The sequence below is a fragment of the Equus quagga genome, chromosome 2 (genome assembly GCF_021613505.1).
Source record: "Equus quagga isolate Etosha38 chromosome 2, UCLA_HA_Equagga_1.0, whole genome shotgun sequence".
In the NCBI taxonomy this organism is placed as follows: domain Eukaryota; kingdom Metazoa; phylum Chordata; class Mammalia; order Perissodactyla; family Equidae; genus Equus; species Equus quagga.
Window position 1 is genome coordinate 45899416 of NC_060268.1, and position 18403 is coordinate 45917818.

The 18403-nt window shown below is 39.5% G+C and overlaps 1 protein-coding gene across 6 annotated transcripts in view; it reads right to left on the reverse strand.

Annotated features, from left to right (window-relative positions):
- ATP8B4 (ATPase phospholipid transporting 8B4 (putative)) overlaps positions 1-18403 on the reverse strand; it is a 217090-nt gene that overhangs the window by 141718 nt on the left and 56969 nt on the right. For all 6 annotated transcript variants that reach the window (XR_006887667.1, XM_046655054.1, XM_046655056.1 and 3 more), the window contains exons 5-7: positions 14430-14543; positions 11664-11762; positions 6942-7003 (exon numbers count right to left, since the gene is read on the reverse strand). Coding sequence is in view for 5 of the 6 variants with exons in the window: in XM_046655054.1 (XP_046511010.1) it covers positions 6942-7003; positions 11664-11762; positions 14430-14543 (275 nt within the window). In the remaining variant the exon portion in view is untranslated. The remainder of the gene's footprint in view (positions 1-6941; positions 7004-11663; positions 11763-14429; positions 14544-18403) is intronic.

The following is an 18403-nucleotide window of genomic DNA, read 5'->3' on the forward strand; positions in this document are numbered from 1 at the left end:
GGACAACTGAAAAGAGATGCATAAACCTATTTTTAAAAAGGAGAATCAAGTTTTAAATATGACATAGAACTTGGTGTATTTTTAACTTCCGTTGTCAACTAAGATAAGCGGGTCCTAGCAACGGATGAGCTTGCTATTTTGGTAGGCAGCTGTGATGGGTTTGAGTTTGGAGCCAAGGAAGAACCACACTACTTTGCAAGATAAAAGGGAGATAAATAGGAGGGGCCCCAGACACTGAGAAAAGGAGACTGGAGCCAACTACACTGAGCACGGACTGGGAGAAGGAGAGGTTACAACGGCCAGCAGCAGAGAAACGGAATTTCGGGGAAGAAAAGAGTTAAAATGAAATTTCACGGTGTTTGCCATGGAGTGTGAAATAAACCTCCTCATTTACATGCCCAACAAAACCTTCATTCAACTCTACCTTGCTGTCTAACACTTTTATGTGGGAGAGGGTTTCTTTGAGGGAGCTTTAAGAGGAGCAAAAGGGAGCAGTAACATCTGGGTTGCATAAACTTTAAGAAGAAATCAGGAGATGCCACTGCAAAGCCCATGTGTGGAGTTTTGAAGTGTTATAATTTCCCGTTATTTCAAGATGTACCTCATTTGGGAAATAGTCACCATTTGGAAATGCAACACTTAAAAAAATTGTATTCATGCAATATAATTGATTACAATGGAAAATCTATTTATAAAAACTATAGCAACGTCACTGCTCACATACAGAAACCAGCCCATTGGCAAATGGACCCTTCCATCTGCAAAGCTGACACACACAAACTGCCCAAGAAATGATCAGTCCAAGACTTAAGAAACTGAAATTAATTTATTGAGGATGAAGCTAGTTTTGAAACACTTTTATTGTGAGTTAGCAGTGTGAGCTAAAAGTTAATTTTTAAACCACTTCCACTGAGTCCAAAAAGCACTGAGACTACTCCCATTTGCTTGCTTTTGAACTCATTATCATTTAAGCCCATAATACTTTGCTTTATTAACATTGTTTAAGGAAAGAAGAATCAATTCTTTCACCTCATATTTTCCTTTCAAATATGCAAGTCTCTTCATCCGGATCCCAAATAGTTGTCCCCTAGACCCCACGGTACCATCGTAAAGTATAAACTACTTTATGGGCTAGAGATGAAAAACTCAGAGAGTTGGTGTTCTGCCTTGTGTTTAACCACAGACGTCTCCGCTCCAGCTGCAAGTGCCCAGGCCCTGATGAAGATGAGGTAACTCAATGTAGTGTTCATCGGTTCTCCCACGTGATTAACAGATCCCAGAACCTCGATGCTCCCACCGGCTCCCCCGCCCCCGACTTGTAAGAAGCACACAGACACACTAAGTATGTATCAGCTTCAGACACATTAAGTTCAATGATCTTTGGTATTTTTTGTTGCAGGTGCTCAAAGAGAAAAAGTAAGAGCATGTATAATACGAAAAATAATCCACTCTGCCCCAAGAGTGACATTGGATCAAATCCAGCAAAGGGCAACGCCATACATGAATTTCCTCTCTCCTGGGTAAGATATTTCCAAGAATTCAAAAGCAAATGATAGGTCTTTTGACCATCGGTCTACATGCCTCTAATCTGGCAGGACAAAGAAGGCTCTTTGTAGCTGCCTGAAGGATCTGCCAGCCAAACTTCTGAATCACCGCCCAAATTTACTCCAGAAACTCTGCAGACCAGAACTGATGCATGGACCTCAAATATAAGTGCTGTATAGCTAGTAATTATGATATAAAATTTATATTCAAACTGTTTCAAATTATTGATGTTTGCGGATTTACATGTGTCACTAATACATTTTATAAAGCAGAACATTTTGGGCTTTTTTTGATGTTGTGCAATGATTAAGAAAAGATAAACTTGGAACTTGGTGTTGGTGGCCTAACAGCCACCCATTCAGGAAATCCTCATATTTGATGGAACTGAAACCTCCCAGGGTTCAGGCAATATGCCCAACCTAGTCCTGCTCATACGTAAACCCTAGATAGTCTGATAAAGCTTGTCGTCAGCGGACTGAGTAGTAATGCTACAAGTTCTAATTACTTCATATGGAAATAATGGGTTCATGTAATCATCCTAGGTGAGTTTTATAAATATGTCACAAAAACGAAGTCTTATGGAAAAGGGTTTATTAACTTATAAAGATCAAGAAATTATATTTCAAAATTGGAAACAGACTAAACATCAAACAATACAGAAATGGTTATGTGAATTATGAGACATACACTCAAGAGAATGTTACGCAGCCCTTAAAAATTATGTGTATAAAGACATTGGAAAAATGATAATGATATGATGTGAAGTGAAGTGAAAACAGAAGAATAAAAATATATGCACACCATTATAAGAAATCTTGGCATAGAAAAAAAGACGCAAAGAAAATAGTAACAATAATTACTTTCGGATATGGAAGTATGGATGTTATTTTCTTCCTTCTACTGTTTATTTTCCAAATTTCTCTTAATGGACATATGTTACTTTTATAATGGGAAGAAAAACTGTATACTAAAGAAAAAATGAAACAAAACGTTCAATCCTAATATCCAATGTGAGTCATCACTCGAACAAACTGGAAAAGTCGATGAAATGAAGAGAAACTTTGCTCCTATTGAAACAATATGCTTATTCCCATAATTGTGTGGCATTTAGGAATACCAGACTTGAATAGCGCAGAGACAATACTCTGTAGGAGTGAAAAAAAGCCCTTGTCACTCCCTATTAAATACACACAGTTTCCAAAAGAAAAATAACTGAGTGAGATTAATAGGAACAGCTCTGTGAAAGAGCTTGGGACATTTAACCCAAGTTTACTGATGCTTGGGAAAGTATAAAGTGGAATGTGTTGCCCAAAAAGCTGATGGTCAAGAGCAATTTGAAATCTATAGGTGTTCGGGAAACATCCTGGTAATTGCACTGGAGCATCTGATCTCAGCTTGTTCTAATGTAAAAGTATTAGAAATCACCTTGGAAACTAAAAAAATCAGAGCCTCACCTCCAAGACCTTCAATGAGTTGCCCTGGGGTGTGGCTGGGGCACTGACACAAGGTGTAGCAGCCCAGCGGAGGAGCACCGGGTTAGATGACCTCCGCAGCAACTTTCAGACTCCCTCTCGTGGCCTCGCACCTGCGGTTGTTCTCACGGTAGCCAAGGATGTTAGCATGGCTTGAGGAAATGTCACTTGTAAAACACTGAAGTTTCTATTGTCATTCACAGATTCAGTCAGCAAACAGTATTTTGTAGCCTGGCGCAAAAACATGCACTTCCTGTACAGTAGCCACATTAATTTCTGCAGGATGGAATCATGCCATGCCACCCTGACTTAGTTTTAAAACTAAAGTCACCAAAAGATTTTATCAAAGTCTAATAGAACACCTACTCCTTAAGCTCTTTCACACATTATAATAGATTGCATATGAGGAAGATTGATTTGAAAGGAATAGGAGTAACAAAACCAAAAACGTGAAATTGAAAACAAAGGGTTTTATTCCTCTATTTTTTTTTATTATTCTATCGAGTTCACGTTGATTCAACCACACATCTACGGAGAGTTAACCTTCACCAAGGGAGCTAAGAATATACAATGGAGAAAGGAAAGTCTTTTCAATAAATGTAATTATGTTTATATTTCTATAATTGTATACCAAACCCTTCAAGTACAAAATAAATAGTGAAGACATGATCACACCATGAAGTCCACACTTACACATGGTTTCGTGAAGTCTAATTTTGGCTCTTACTTGCCATGGAAGCCTGGACAACTGACTCCCTTTCTGGGCCTTATTCTCTTACTCTCTAAAATGGGGCACTACTCCCGACACCTTGGGGTTTTAAGAGAGTTAAATGTGGAGGCACTAGAGCCCACACATGGTAGTTGCTCAATAAACATGTTTTGAACCTAACGTAGCTGCCCACCTTCCTCGCTTCTGAGCACAGGAGAAGGGAGACCTGAAGCCCAGAAGGAACATAGTTGCCCAAAGTCACACAGTGATCATTTACGTGAACCCAGGTTTCCTCCTGGCTGCTTTCATCCCTTCCCATTCCCCTCAGGGACCTCCTCCCCGAGGCTGACCATGCCTCTCCTCCCTCTAAGGCAAGCCAGTGATGCCTCCTGCCCTAGCAGGAAGACTCCAAGTCCAAGACTTCTGCCAGGAGCACACAAGGGAAGCCACAAGTGACTGACGGTGCCTGCCCCAGTATGACAACCACCTCCAGCAACACCTGGACTCCCCTGATCCCCTCCAGGCTTTCTACTTCATTCCTGGATAGTGACCCATAGGTGCCAAGAATAGGCTCATAAGCACTTTCTTACTATTTTCCATCAACACAGTCGTGAGATTAAGTACGCATTAACTACCGTCTCAGATCAAGCTCCCTAGAAGCCGATCCTGAGATGAGGATTCAGAAGCAAGTGGTTCATTAGGAAATTATTTCCAGGAGAAACTGGTAAGGGAAATGAGAAATAGCACAGAGAAAGGGAAGAAGCCATGCAAGGATGTGATTGCAGGCAAAGTCCCATCCTCAGCCCAATCTCCATGGGCGTTCAGAGTGCAAATCACACACCTCAGAGCTTCTTCAACTTGAGGCAGGGGCGCTGCTCTCTAACATTCCTGCACCAACCCATCATTGGCTGCAGCAGCCCAGGGGCAGGGCTCTGAAGCAGGTGACAGGTGTAAGCCCTTAGAAGCAACACACACAGGAGCTGGGAGTGAGCACAGGAAGACAGCAGGGGTCTGGGCAGAGCCCCACCAGCATCTTCTACCATCACCGGCTCCAAAGGAGGACTCACAACTCCATGGGCTATCTCAGATCTGAGCCCATTTGATTTCTCCAACTTTTCAAAATCCAAAAAGTGAAAAGCCAGTCTCCACAGCCTGAGTACATTCGGCAAAGACCACCACTCCAGCCTCTGGAATGGGCTAGTGACAGAACACAGCAAAATTTGACAGATCAAGCTCTTCTGGTAGATTGCCCTCTCAGCAATGGTTCTTGTTAGTGCTCAGTTTGAAAATTCAACAGACACTGTGCCAGGCTCAAGGGACACAGACACAATCAAGAGAGCTGACCCCTGCCCTAGAGGAGCTCAGCGTAATGGGAAACCTTACAAATGGAAAATCTTGCCTGATTTTTCACCAAATTCTAAGGAATACTCCATTCTCAATGATATGAGCCTCTCCTTCAACTTTACAGGATCAGCAACAATACTTATCAAAACATCACACCATATTGAATTACAAAGAGATGCTACCTCTTAAGGAATCAACAAAAAGCTGCATGAAACCACAAGAAAGTAAGGCTGATACTACTACTAATAATAATGACAATGGTAGCTGGCATGTGTGGGAGACATACAGTCATCGAGTTTCTGAACATCTAAGTTGGTGGATTAATCTTATAGCCTCCAGGTAGAGACCCCAATATCTATCACTGCCCTGACATTGCCACAAAATTTAACTGGTAATTTGAGAGATTTCATTAAAAGATATGCTAGAGCCATTAGTTCAGATTCATTATGTGATTGCACATATTTGTGACACACTTTATATGAGATGATACTTCAAAGCAATGAGACTGGTTATCCAATCTTCCTTGGGGAATTAGTCATATTGTTTAATGTCAGATGTGATCCCTAGTCAGAACTGCAGGACTTGAAAAAGTCGAGATACACAACAGGACAGCTCAAAGCCACACACCACATCAGGTTACCAAGAGTCTCCACCTCTCAAGAACTTGCTCAAGACCACAGAATTATTCAGCGTCAGGACTAAACTCACACTTACGTCTCTTTGAGTGCAAAACTCAGGTTTTTAAACACCACACTGTAATGATAACAACTCAAAACCTGCTAACATTGGAAATAAAGCAGGCAGTTCCAGGCATCTTTATGGCTTACCCACGTCCCACCAGGATCACACTTTCAGAGGCCCTGTCTCTGCAACTATGGCTTTAGATTAAGATCATTTTTCTTCACTCTGCATTTAACACTATTTTCTAAAACAAGCCAATAAAGAAAAATTATGTGTATTCATTACATTATCAGTGATCAGCAACATTTTAGTTATGGAAAGAGATTAACTACCTCGATCCTACCAGTTATTGTCTAGGCTACCTAGCCCCTCTTGATATCTTTATCATTTCTTGCAATTTTCCATCTCACATGATTAACCTGTTTTATGATTTTTCCCTTTAAAAACTATCTACTTCAAAGTATACAAATGATTCAAAATCATCAGCCCATGTTATTGTCTGCCCGATTGAAGGACATTGTTACAAATCTACTTTTCCATGTGTTATTATTATCAAAAAAGGGACAAAGAGAAAGAGAGCAAGAAACAATGGAACGAAGTTTTGAAATTTACCTCTAAGTTTTCTAAAGGTATTTTTTCTGTTGTTTGTGTGTAAATACACATTTTAAAGAATTTCATATTCAAGCAACATTCCTGTAAATATTTCTTTACTGGTGGATGAATTTAAAAGCAATGAAAATTTGTTATGGCAGATAATCCATTCTAAATTCAACTCTCAAATGAATACAAATTCTTGTCACTATCACTTAATACAGTAATGTGTCAAAGTCGCAATATTCACCAGAAATTACCAAATTAAACAATTCAGTCAAATACTTGTGAAACGTCTACTACAAACATGTGCCAATTCTAAATAGTATTAGATCTAGATATGGAAAGCAACAACGATATGTCTGAGTTCCAGACAAGAAACTCCAAAGGAATTTGAAGTAGAAGTTGACGGAGTAGCACAAGCATTTGCTGAACATAAAAAAAGAGTCATGAAGATAAAATGGACTTACAGTGCAATTTTTAATAAATTAGAGGGAAAAAGAAATATATATTTAACTAAAAGAGAAAGCCACCAATTGTCAAGACCTGTTTTGGGGTCCCAGAAATCTTAAAAATAACCCAAAGAATGTGTTTCTTACTTGCCGTCGATGAGCACTTCAGATTGCCGATTATTCACTTGATTATCACTCTTGTGGCGAAACTGAAAATCAAAGTGTTTGTAAGAAAACATATTAAATGATACTTTGTCAGCACAAATAGAGACACTGAAAATACTTTGAGTTCATCTGTTTGGACAATATTACCATCGATCCAAGATGAGCATGACTTCTGCTTACCTTGGACGCAACTTCACACACGCTAATTCTGAATCAAGACCTTTCTCACCAACTTCATTCTGGGTGTCCAATGGTACTAGTCTAGCCATATGCTCTTCTAGTTCTCACACTCTTTTAGTTGCTTCTCAGAACAGAATATGCTCTTTACTCTGCCATATAGTTCCAGAGAAAACCATACATTAATTTTGGTCTTCAACAAAGAACGGGGGCTTCCATTTCTCTCACATATGTGCTCAATACTTTACTGGAACACCATTCAAAATGCCTGATGCATTTCTTTGAAGCCAAGAAATTCCTTGTAACAACATGTTTTTTTATTCTCCAGAAATTCTAATTGTTAACAGTACTCTTATGAAATACTGAGCATTTAAAACAAAAATCACAATACAAGACTGAACCACATTTGGTGTGGATTTGTGTTTTTATGCCCAAGTGATCCCATTTCTTATTGTATAGTCCAGTAATGTAAACACCTCATATTGCTTAGAAGAATCCAAATATTAGGAGCCCTCTACTAAAATTCATAAATTAGCAGCCATTCAGATAAGACTTTCTACACGAACTGTCAAGACTGGATAGTAATAGGCTAAAGTAGAGATAAGGTGCTATTTCAGCCAATTAACCTAAAATCACAGATGAGCAGGGGGTAGTATCAGGAGACATTAAACTTTGATTTCATAGATTGTCATCTTCAGAATTAGTGCTTTTTCCTTTTGAAAAAATTCAAAATATTGTATCAATACCACAATATATAAAATGCTTCAACCAGCCCTTCCCTTTATCAACATCCTTCCCAAACCCATCCCAATATTTTTATCATGCTATGACCAGTGCATACAATCACAGTGATGGCCAGGTATAAGTTAATGGATATTACCAGGAAAAATAAAATACTTAGCATTTGTTACCATGGAGTTTATAATGCTGGTCGAGGAGGAAATTGTCAGCCTATCATTGGCATGCAAACAAACTTCTCCCCACCAATAGAAAAATAGAAATGGAAACATTATTTTGTCTGAGGGCATAATTTGACAGGGATGCTGGATATTCTCTGTTGACTCCTCCATATCTACACCCCATCCTTCCGCACTCTTCCCTGTGCCAAGGAAAGCTGACCCAGATATACTGTCCTAGCCCTCTGGCTTCTGGTTGGGTTTGACCAGCAGGTGGTACTAGCAGAAGAGCAGAGGGCCAGAGGGAAGTGAAATGGGGAATTTTTTCCCTGGCTTCCTTCGAGCTGGTTAGCAGTGGCTGCTTCCTCTACAGAGAGCCCCAGTGGCTGCGAGCAACACTCAAGAACAGCTCCAATCTGGTAATAGCTTCCTCCCTTTGCCCCTTCAAGCCTAGAAGTAGTAATGCCACCCACGTTGCTACCCTATGTGTTTTTCCTCACCTACACTCTTTGTAAATGGTCCCTTCATTATTAATCTTTCTCCAATCTTCCCCCATTTCAGGGTGACATCTGTTTCCTGCCAAGACCCTGACTGATAAAGATATCTGGATGATGAACTGGCACATATTATTACAAAAATAAAAGCACATTCAAGCATTAACTGCAGTAGAGACAAAGGACACCTGGTATTTAGTCACATCTGTGTCCAACCTGAAAACAGTCCCCTACACTGACTAACTGGGCATCACAGAAAAGGATCAATCAGTTCACCCCCTAAAAGCTGAGCAGCCCACTCTTTGGGCCTCAAGCTGGGGCCACTTCCACTTCTGCCCAGGATTTTCCAAGGGGTCTTGGTATTGGAACAGATAGAGTCTGGAAGGACTAGAAATGGTAGTCTCAGGCCCAGGCTGACTCTTCTTGACAATTTCTTCTCTAGAAATAGATATGAAGGCTTAGAAGGGAACCACCCCAGACAGGAAGGGAGCAGAGGACCAGCATTGATTGTGTGCCCGCTGTGAGCCAGGCTCCATGCCAGGTGCTTTACACACAGCATCTCATTTTATCTTCCCAACAGTGCTGATGTCATTGGCCACATTACACAAACAACATAAGGTTCAAAGAAGCGGTTTGCCTCATGTCACACTTTCAGAACATGGTAGGGTTAGATGTCTTTCTCCAAAGTCCATGCTCTTTCTACTCTACCATTTTATTTTTCTATGAAGTGTGACTATAATGAATAAGAACTTTAAAGTCAATATGTAGGAACTCATGCATCTAAATGAGTACTATTTCCCTGAAAGATCAGATAGTATGGAGAAATCACATATTTACTCCAAAGATATCATTACTCAAATCATTGTTGAAATTTCCTCTCCTCGAATTACCTTTGCTGCTTCTAGCCCATTCTTTAAAATATCATTTATTCTTTGAAGATGGAGCTATTTATCCTCAGAAAGGGCATGAAGGGGTGTCTTATGTTGGGAAATATATGAAAGGCTCTCTTAGAAAGCAGATAGGGTGAATAAGTTGGTTTTTTTAACGGGCTGACAAATGGCATTTGTTTCCAAAGCTGGGTGAACACAAGTCATGAAATTGGCTTTCTTCTGTACCTTGTACACTGACCATGAGAGCAATTCTATAAGAGGAGCTCCAAAGTACCTTGAACAATAGCAACCTCACAGGAATGGGTGGACTCCAGGAACGTCCCGAGTTGACCACTTTAAAGGGACGTTATTCATCAGTGTGAATAGGTCCTGTGCGTTAGTTAAAAATCTAGCATCAAAGGTTATAGTCACAATGTGCACCATGAAATATATTAGGCAATTCACTAAAATTGAAGAGAGTTATATCCCATGCATCCCATAGAAACATGGTGTATGAAGGCAAATTATATAGTGAGAGACAATTTTCAAATGAGTCACATCAAATTGTTGATTTATCAGAAAATTATACGTAAAACAACTATGAGGATTATAAGAACCAACTTGATAAGTACAAATCTCCCAACTCACTTTCCCATACTCAACCACTCTCAGTAGAGCTGGGTTGCCACCTTCTCCATGAAGCCTTCCTTAATTCTCCCTCTCACACTCCACCTCCACTGCCAACCAGAACCAAGTCACTTCGTTTTTTTATTATGACTTATAACGTTTTTATCTCATATTATTGTTATTCATGTACATGTCCCATCTTCCCCTACTGGGTTTTAAGCTTTTTTTTTAACTTGGAGTTCTGTGTCTGTTTCATTTCTGCATCCCTCATATAGCTTAGCACAGAGGGATCTAGGGAATAAGGGCCAGTGCTCTAAAGCCAGATTGCCGCAGGTAGACTGTGGTAAGTTAAACCCTAGAACAACCACACACACACACACACACACAAAATATATATATATATACACATATATATACCTATTAAGCCAATAATGAAGATAAAATGGAATCACAAAAAATACTCAATTAAATCTAAAAGTAGGTAGAAAAAGATGCAACAAAGAACCAATGGGGCATTTAGAAAGCAGTAACAAGATGATAGATTTAAATCTAATGATAATGATAATCACATTCAATGTAAATGGGTTAAACATTCTAATTAAGAGAGATTTTCAGATTTCATAAAAAAGCATTACCTAACTGTATACTGTCTGCAAGAAACCCACTTTAAAGACACAGACAGTTTAAAAATAGACAACGGGGGGCCAGCCTGGTGGCATAGTTGTTAGTTCATATGCTTCTCTTCAGCAACACGAGGTTTGTGGGTTCAGATCCCAGGTGAAGACCTACATACCGCTCATCAAACCATGCTGTGGCAGCGTCCCACATATAAAATAGAGGAAGATTGGCACAGATGTTAGCTCAGGGCCACTATTCCTCAAGCAAAAAGAGGAAGATTGGCAACAGCTGTTAGCTCAGGGCCAATTCTCCTCACCAAAAGAAAAAAAGGCAACAGGAAATATGGGTACAAGTTCAGAGGAGAGGCCTAGGCAGGGAGCATGAACCTGTAAGTTATTGGTATATAGTTATTGAGGCTAGGGTACATGCAGTCACCTAGAGTGAGACTATAACTTGTCTGGAGTTAGAATGTTTAGTTTGCCCAAGACTGCGTTTTAAATCTTTAAATTTAAATAACCTCATTTGGATTATGCAGACTTCAAAACTCTCTATTGTCTTATACTTCACTTAAGTTGCCTGATTTTTGAAGCTATTTGCTTTTGTAACTCCTGGTATAATGAGCAGAGGATGTGCGAGCTTAATATCTACCAACTCCCAAAACTTAGACAAAGACATGTGATATTGGATAATTACATCACTGAATGGAAGCAAGGTTTGTAACTCTGCTCTTTTCACTCATTGGTTACATTATCATTCGCAAATCACTAGTTCTTTATAAGCCTTAGTTTCCTCACATGTAAAATGAGGAAGTGAGTCTAGTTATTGAAAGCCTCTTGCTTTTATCTTAAACAGGCTCTGGTTTTATAACACCTGTATTAATCATCAAACAAATAGCAGAAGAGTTTTATATGGTATTGACCAAAAGAGCATCATTCAAAAATTGAAAATGGATCTCTATTTTCTAGTTTTGAGAGGTCACAAACAAAATTGAGAACTCAGGAATGCTCAAAAGCAAATACTCACACAGTCATCTGTGGCATCTTTGACAGCTGTCATAGTTATCACCAGGACCAAAGGCACAATGGTGGTAAACCAGGTCAAGGAAGAGATTTCTGGAATCAACTGAAACAAACATTTCAAAGAGTTTAGGGCTTTTAAATTTACTAAATATATCTTCCAAATTTTGTTGTTTAATTTTATAAGACTTGATAGAAATTAATGGGATTATATTCAGTTATTTGTATAACGTAGAACAACTTTCAATAATTTAAGTGTTTGCATTCAGTTAGAGGATACATAGAATAAAAGAATCACTGAACCATTTAAAAATAAAATTTTTATAGTCAGTTAAAAAGCTTCTTGAAATCTTTCACAGATGATGATCTTTACCCAGGATAAAAGTCGCCTGTCTTTTCTCAGCTTCTCATCTCAACTTTTAACAATTTTACCAACTCTTCATCAGTTCCCAAAGAGAGACTCTGAGCGTCTACATTGCACCAAACACTGTGCCAAGTACTTTTCATGCATTGTGTCATCTGATCCTCAGAGAAGTTTATTGAGTTAGATTCTGTACCAGAGTTGTTTTGCACAAACCCATAGGATTTGTATTCCATGTAAATAGCATGACTAGTGCAAAATATTGTATCAGAATACATTGTGAATGGTGCCCCAGAGTCAGGAAATGCTGCAGTCCTGGATATCATTTTCCCATTTCATAAATAAGTATCTGAGAGGTCAAGCAACTGGGCCAAGAACATACACTGCTAAAATTTGAACCTCGGTCTATTTGACTCCAAAGCCTTATGCCTGTACCTCAAAGCCACCTACCTGAGAGAGATGCCATGACAGTTGACACAACTCTCTTAGACAAGTGGTTTTCAAATGGGTTCAGTTTGGAGCTGCTTTAGGGCCATCACACAGGGAAAGGTGGGGTGGAGAGGGTCAGTGTATGGAGATCAGGCCTCATCAAAACAGCCCTAAACTAAATCAATTTTATAAAATAGTTGCCACATAAGATTAAAATTTAAAAAACAAACCTCAAAAGCCTCTGAGGGACCAACAAAAACATTGGGCTGGGTGGCAAAAAGGCTGGAGTCTAGTCTTAGTTCTATTATTAACTCACAGTAAAAGCTTCACACGTCACCGAATCTCTCTGCGTCTAATTTCTTCATCAAAAAAGAAAGAAGCTTTGACTAAACCACCTCAAAGGTTCCTTTCAGATAAAAAATTCTGTGAACAAGAGCCTTGGATCATAAACAAGAAAGCCATTAGAGAAACGAGCTCAAAATTCTGAAATGATGTAAATGGTTATATGAAGAAACCAAAAGCAAATTCGCAAGGAAAGAAATCTTAGATTCTACAGTCTCTTCAATAAATTGTAAGGTGTACAGTCATGGCTTTTTTTTTTCCTGTTCATATGTAGTTCTTCTCAACCGTACCCTTATTTCTTAAAGAACTACCTTGCCCCTTCTACTTTCAGTCCATGTAATTGGGGTGCACTGATCCCATCCTGGTTCCAGGTTTTTGCATGGGGTCTAGGTCAAGACAATCATTGCATCAAATTCTTGAGCCACTGTGATTGGTTTATGGACAGGGCTATAACTCAGCACAATCCAATCAGACCTAATCCCAAAACGTGCTGGAGCAACAGAAAAAGGAATTCATGCTCTCTCCTCTCTTCTCTCTCTCTGTCTCTCCCTCCTCCTTGCTGTCTCTCTCATGTTAGAGTTGAAGCCAAGAGGATAAAAGTCTAAAGCTTTCAGGGGCCAGCAGGTGGACAGGGCCTGCCTGAGAGTCAGGTCAACATGGTGGAAAACTGAGGAAAGAGAGGTCACATCCTGTTGAAATAGTTTGCCCATGAATATAGTCACACATGAAATGAGACACACCCTTGAATATATTCTCTTTTGCTTAAATAAATTTAGGTTTCTGCCATTAAACCGAAAGATTTTTAACACAAATAATCATTCAATTAAAGAAAAAACAGTACTCAAGCTATTAATCTAGACTGCACATATCTCATCCATCTTCTTACCTCTTATAATTAGCACAGAGCCAAGCACATTCTGAATCTGTCAGTTTAGTCTGTTTAAATTACTCTAAAGTGAACACTAGGTAAATAACTGGCTAACACGAGCTGTTTATACATATGTGTATTCTTTGACGAGCTGTTTATATATATGTGTATTCTTTGATTTATGTCTTTTCCTTCCTAAAATATCAGTAAAAGCAGAAATTTCATTTAGGTCCAAATTTAGTCAAATGGGAGGAAAAACAAATGTTATCAACTACCAATTGACCACTTAAAACTGTTAAAAATGTTCACTCTACAGTGAAATAACATACAGCATACATCATTTACTTACATGCATGTAAAATATGCATTGTTTTCAGATGCAAATGAAGTTTACTGAATTAAGTTCCACAAACTACTGCTCAGCTAGACTCTGCACTTCAACTCTGGCAATACCCGTACTGACAACATCAGGGGGAGATAAAAAAAAGGAGGAAGGCTACGAAAAGTAATTATTAGGCTCTGGTTTGGTTCAAATAAAGTGCAAGGCTGCATTTTAAAATGACCTCAGTGTTTAAAATGATGAATGTACTAGTTTTTACCCATTCCTAACCCTCCCACATTTGTGAAGAGAAACAGCAATAATAACACTAAAAATCTGATAAGGATGGTTTTACCTAATCATGAACATTTAGCTGAGTAAATTAACTTACTTTTTCAAATTATATGAATACTTTTAACAAACAAATGATGAAGAAATACAACCTAAACATTACCTGTAAAATCAGTAGGAAAAGGAAATAGGCATTTGCCACTCTTTGGAACTGTTCAAATAAGTTAATTGGCAAGAAGGTGAGAATGTTGTACTTGGATGTGTGGATACGATTATCCTGAAAAAGAAATAGAATCACATTAGTTTGGGGCAAGGCATTGCTCATTATCAGAAATAGCTCTAAAACTTTCAAGGCTGAGAATGAGTTATGCCAGAGCAAGAAAGATAAGCCAGTTATCTAGGAAATTTTATACTCTGTGTGGCCCAAGACCTTCATTTTTCCCAAGATGACATGCTCCTGATAGTAGGTGAAATTACTGTTCAATGCCATAAAATCATGCATGACTGAAAAGCGTGACAAGTGCAAAAGTCTGCCCCTGAGATTTTTTACTCTTATGCAGTCATTCATTTGGCAGATATTGCTTAGGCACCTACCGTATGCAGACAGTGAGCTCATGCTGGGGCCAGTGAGGTGAGAAGGCACTTCAGGGATCAAGTGGTCCACCTTCCCAAAACATGACACTTTAGATAACTCTGACAAGGGGCCCCTAGACCTGCATTTGAAAGTCTTCTGATGGGAAAATGACCACCTTGAAAGGCAGCCTCTTTCCATTTAGGAATGGCAATTGATGGAAAGGTCTTTATTATGAGAAACTCAAATCTACCTCCCTGTAAGTTTTTGCCATGTGCTAAAAATTCCATCCCCAGGGCCACCCAGCCCAAGTCGAAGCCCCTTCCACGTTGACAACCTTCAAATAATTGAAGACAACTCATAGGCCTCCCCTAAATCTTCTCCACTCTGATCCAGATATTTCTGAAACCCTCAGCCATTCTCCATGACTTGTTTTATTGACATTTCTTCCTGGTCAACCTCTTCTGGGTCCATACCAACTTCTCTGCATCTCTCTTAAAACATGGTGCCCAGAACCAAACACATATTGCAGATCTGGTTCAACCAGTCCATGTGCAGTAGAGACTTTGATATTCTGCATTCTGGACTATTGTATTAACATGCTTCAAAATTTCATCAGCATTTTGGCAATTGATCTCAGTGTTTATTCATATTGAGTTTTGATGAACTAAAATCTCTAGATCATATCTTCATGAATCACTATTAAATCAGGTCTCCCTTTCCTAAACACTCACAGTTGATTTTTTTAAATATTGCTGTACAAGGTTTTTCATGTATTCCTATTATACCAGCCTAATGAAAAAAGTTTAATCTTGAGTGTGCTATCCCAAAGTATTAAATATTTCTCCCAAATTTGTGTCATCAAAAAATATCAAACACATGCCTTTTATACAGTCTTCCAAAGCTGTAGACCAATACATTAAAAAAGACAGGGCTAAAGATCAAAAAAAATTTTCTTTTTTTTTTTTTTTGAGGAAGATTAGCCCTGAGCTAACATCTGCTGCCAGTCCTCCTCTTATTGCTGAGGAAGATTGGCCCTGAGTTAACATCCATGCCCATCTTCCTCTGCTTTATATGTGGGATGCCTGCCACAGCATGGCTTGCCAAGCAGTGCCACATCCGCACCTGGGATCCAAACTGGCAAACCCAGGGCCACCAAAGCAGAATGTGTGCACTTAACCACTGTGCCACCAGGACGGCCCCTAATTTTTTGAATTAGAGAAATAAAATTATGGTAAACTACTAGAAATTGCTTTACTGATTAATGTAAATACCAGGTTCAGGTGTTTATAGGAAACATACAAAATATGTTTTATTTAACCTTTTATAAATACGCTGAACTATACTCCCATGAGGCTTACCTCTATCTTATCCATCAAGATAGCATGAGAAATTTGGGGTGACAGGTCTTGTTGAAATTCAGTATCGACATGCCCAGGGAACTTCCATCCACTCATATTTTAAAACTGAGGTTAGTCTGTGTGATTTAAGTAACCCTACACTGACTCCTAGTAATCACTGCTGCCTAATTAAAAAATATATGGTCATCTGTTAAATGGCCATTTTTAACATTGACCAGGAATCAATGTGTCCAGCTCTGTGCAACACATTGTGGAAGAATAAGAGAGATATCAAGAGAAGAGTTCCAGCCTAGCTGGTCTGATGCACAGTAATGTGCTGAAAACTGTTCTCTGAGCTGATGATGACTATTTTGTAGTGAGTTATTTACTCAAGAGCTGGGCTAGGAAGCAAGGCTGTGAGAACTGTCGGTCACAGCACGTTTTTCTAAGAAAGAGACTTGGAGAAAATAATTGAGAAACGAAAAGCAAAGGAGAAAAAGCAGTTAACTTAAAGGATCACATATTCTTAATTCTGTTTCATATTTTCCTTCAAAGTTGAAAGCAAAACAGAGGTTAAGCCTGTATCCTGCTAAAAAGACAGACAGAACTTCTGCTGGGATATTCAAAACCATGGCAGGAATTAGAAAGAAACTCTCCCACAAAATTGAATTCCATATAGGTGAAGAGCCAATTGTGTGGGATAAAGTGATAATGCCAAATGGGGACTGTGACAATTTTGCTTAATTTGATGTATAGCAACCATCCTGTTTGTTCTACTAGCTCTGTTGTGACTTAGTCACAGATGGTGCAAACCCTCACAGCTATGACTGAGAACAAGGAACGAGGGCTCCCCCTCCTGGAGAATCTCTGGACACGTTTACCTTTCTTTGTTTTTCAATCGAAAGGAAAAAATGTTTCCATTTCCACGGCCCTGTCCAAAAATGTGAGTATTGGTAAGACCTTAAATCAGGCACATTAATTTTCAGCCATTTCATTGAGCCAGGCTATTGGCTTACAGTCAAATTTTAGTACAAATCATTCCTTACTACAGCACAGAAGATCTTCAGCATTATCCTCTTAGCACTACTTTTGCACCATGAACTACTAGAAATATCCCAATTCAGAAAGACGAGGAGCGGGGAGGAGAAAGGAGTACATTTGGAGAATCCGTATAGCATCATTAGTGCTGACATAAGACAGGCTGGAAGTCATGGCTTTAATTTGTTAGCCAGGTGGGCGAGTTTAACTGACCCCCTGATGAGGTAGGCTTAGCCACATAGTCATTAGCAATCCTGGACCAGGCAGGCCTCCCATGTTGTGGGAAAGAGCCTGCCCTTAGAGGAGCATCAGAGGCCACCCACTCCCAGAAGGAAGCTCACTTCCAAGAGGAAGAGGGCAGAGCTGAGCTGAGGAGGCCCAGAAATTCCTCCAAGATTGACACATCAGGTAAATGACTCCACCTCCCATTGGACAGAGTGAGTAAAGGGGTGGAGAGAGAACTGTCACCCCAGCAGAGACTCCTCCACGTGAAAGGCAACATCAGGATGAGGGAAAGCATTGCTCCTCTAAAATATATCAATACAAAGGCTCTGAGGTAGGCAGAAGATGGCACACACAGGGATCTAAGAGAGGGAACATGAGTCTGGACTACAGAGGTCAGCACCAACCGAGGCCAGAGAGAGAAGTTCTTTGGAAACTGTACTAAAGATTTTAGACTTCATTGTAAAGTTTTAAGTAATCTTGATGAGATTCTAATTTTAAAAGGCTACCCTAGCTACCAGGTGGAGAAGAAATTGGAGCTGACACAAGAATAGATGTCAGGAAGTCTTTGAATTAATCCAGGTGAGAGGTGATGGGCGGCCTGGACCAGGATGGTGGCGAAAGCGGTGACAACAAATAATAATAATAGTAACTAATATTTATCAAGCTCTTGTAATATGTCAAGGACTGTGTACTGTTCTAAGAGCTTTACATTTCATAGCACATTTTATCCTCACAGCATCCTTATGAAACAGGTACTACTAACCCCACCCTATAGAAGGGAAATCCAAAGTGCAGAGAGATGAAGTAGCTTACGAGAGGTTACACAGCTTCTAAGGGGTGGAACCAGGATTTGAATCCAGGTATTCTGCTTCTAAAGCCCAACTCTTCACCACTGTGCTTCCCAAGTTCCCTGCAAAGCAGATATCTCTTCTGCTTTCAGAGTAACCTGCCCTTGCTTTCTCC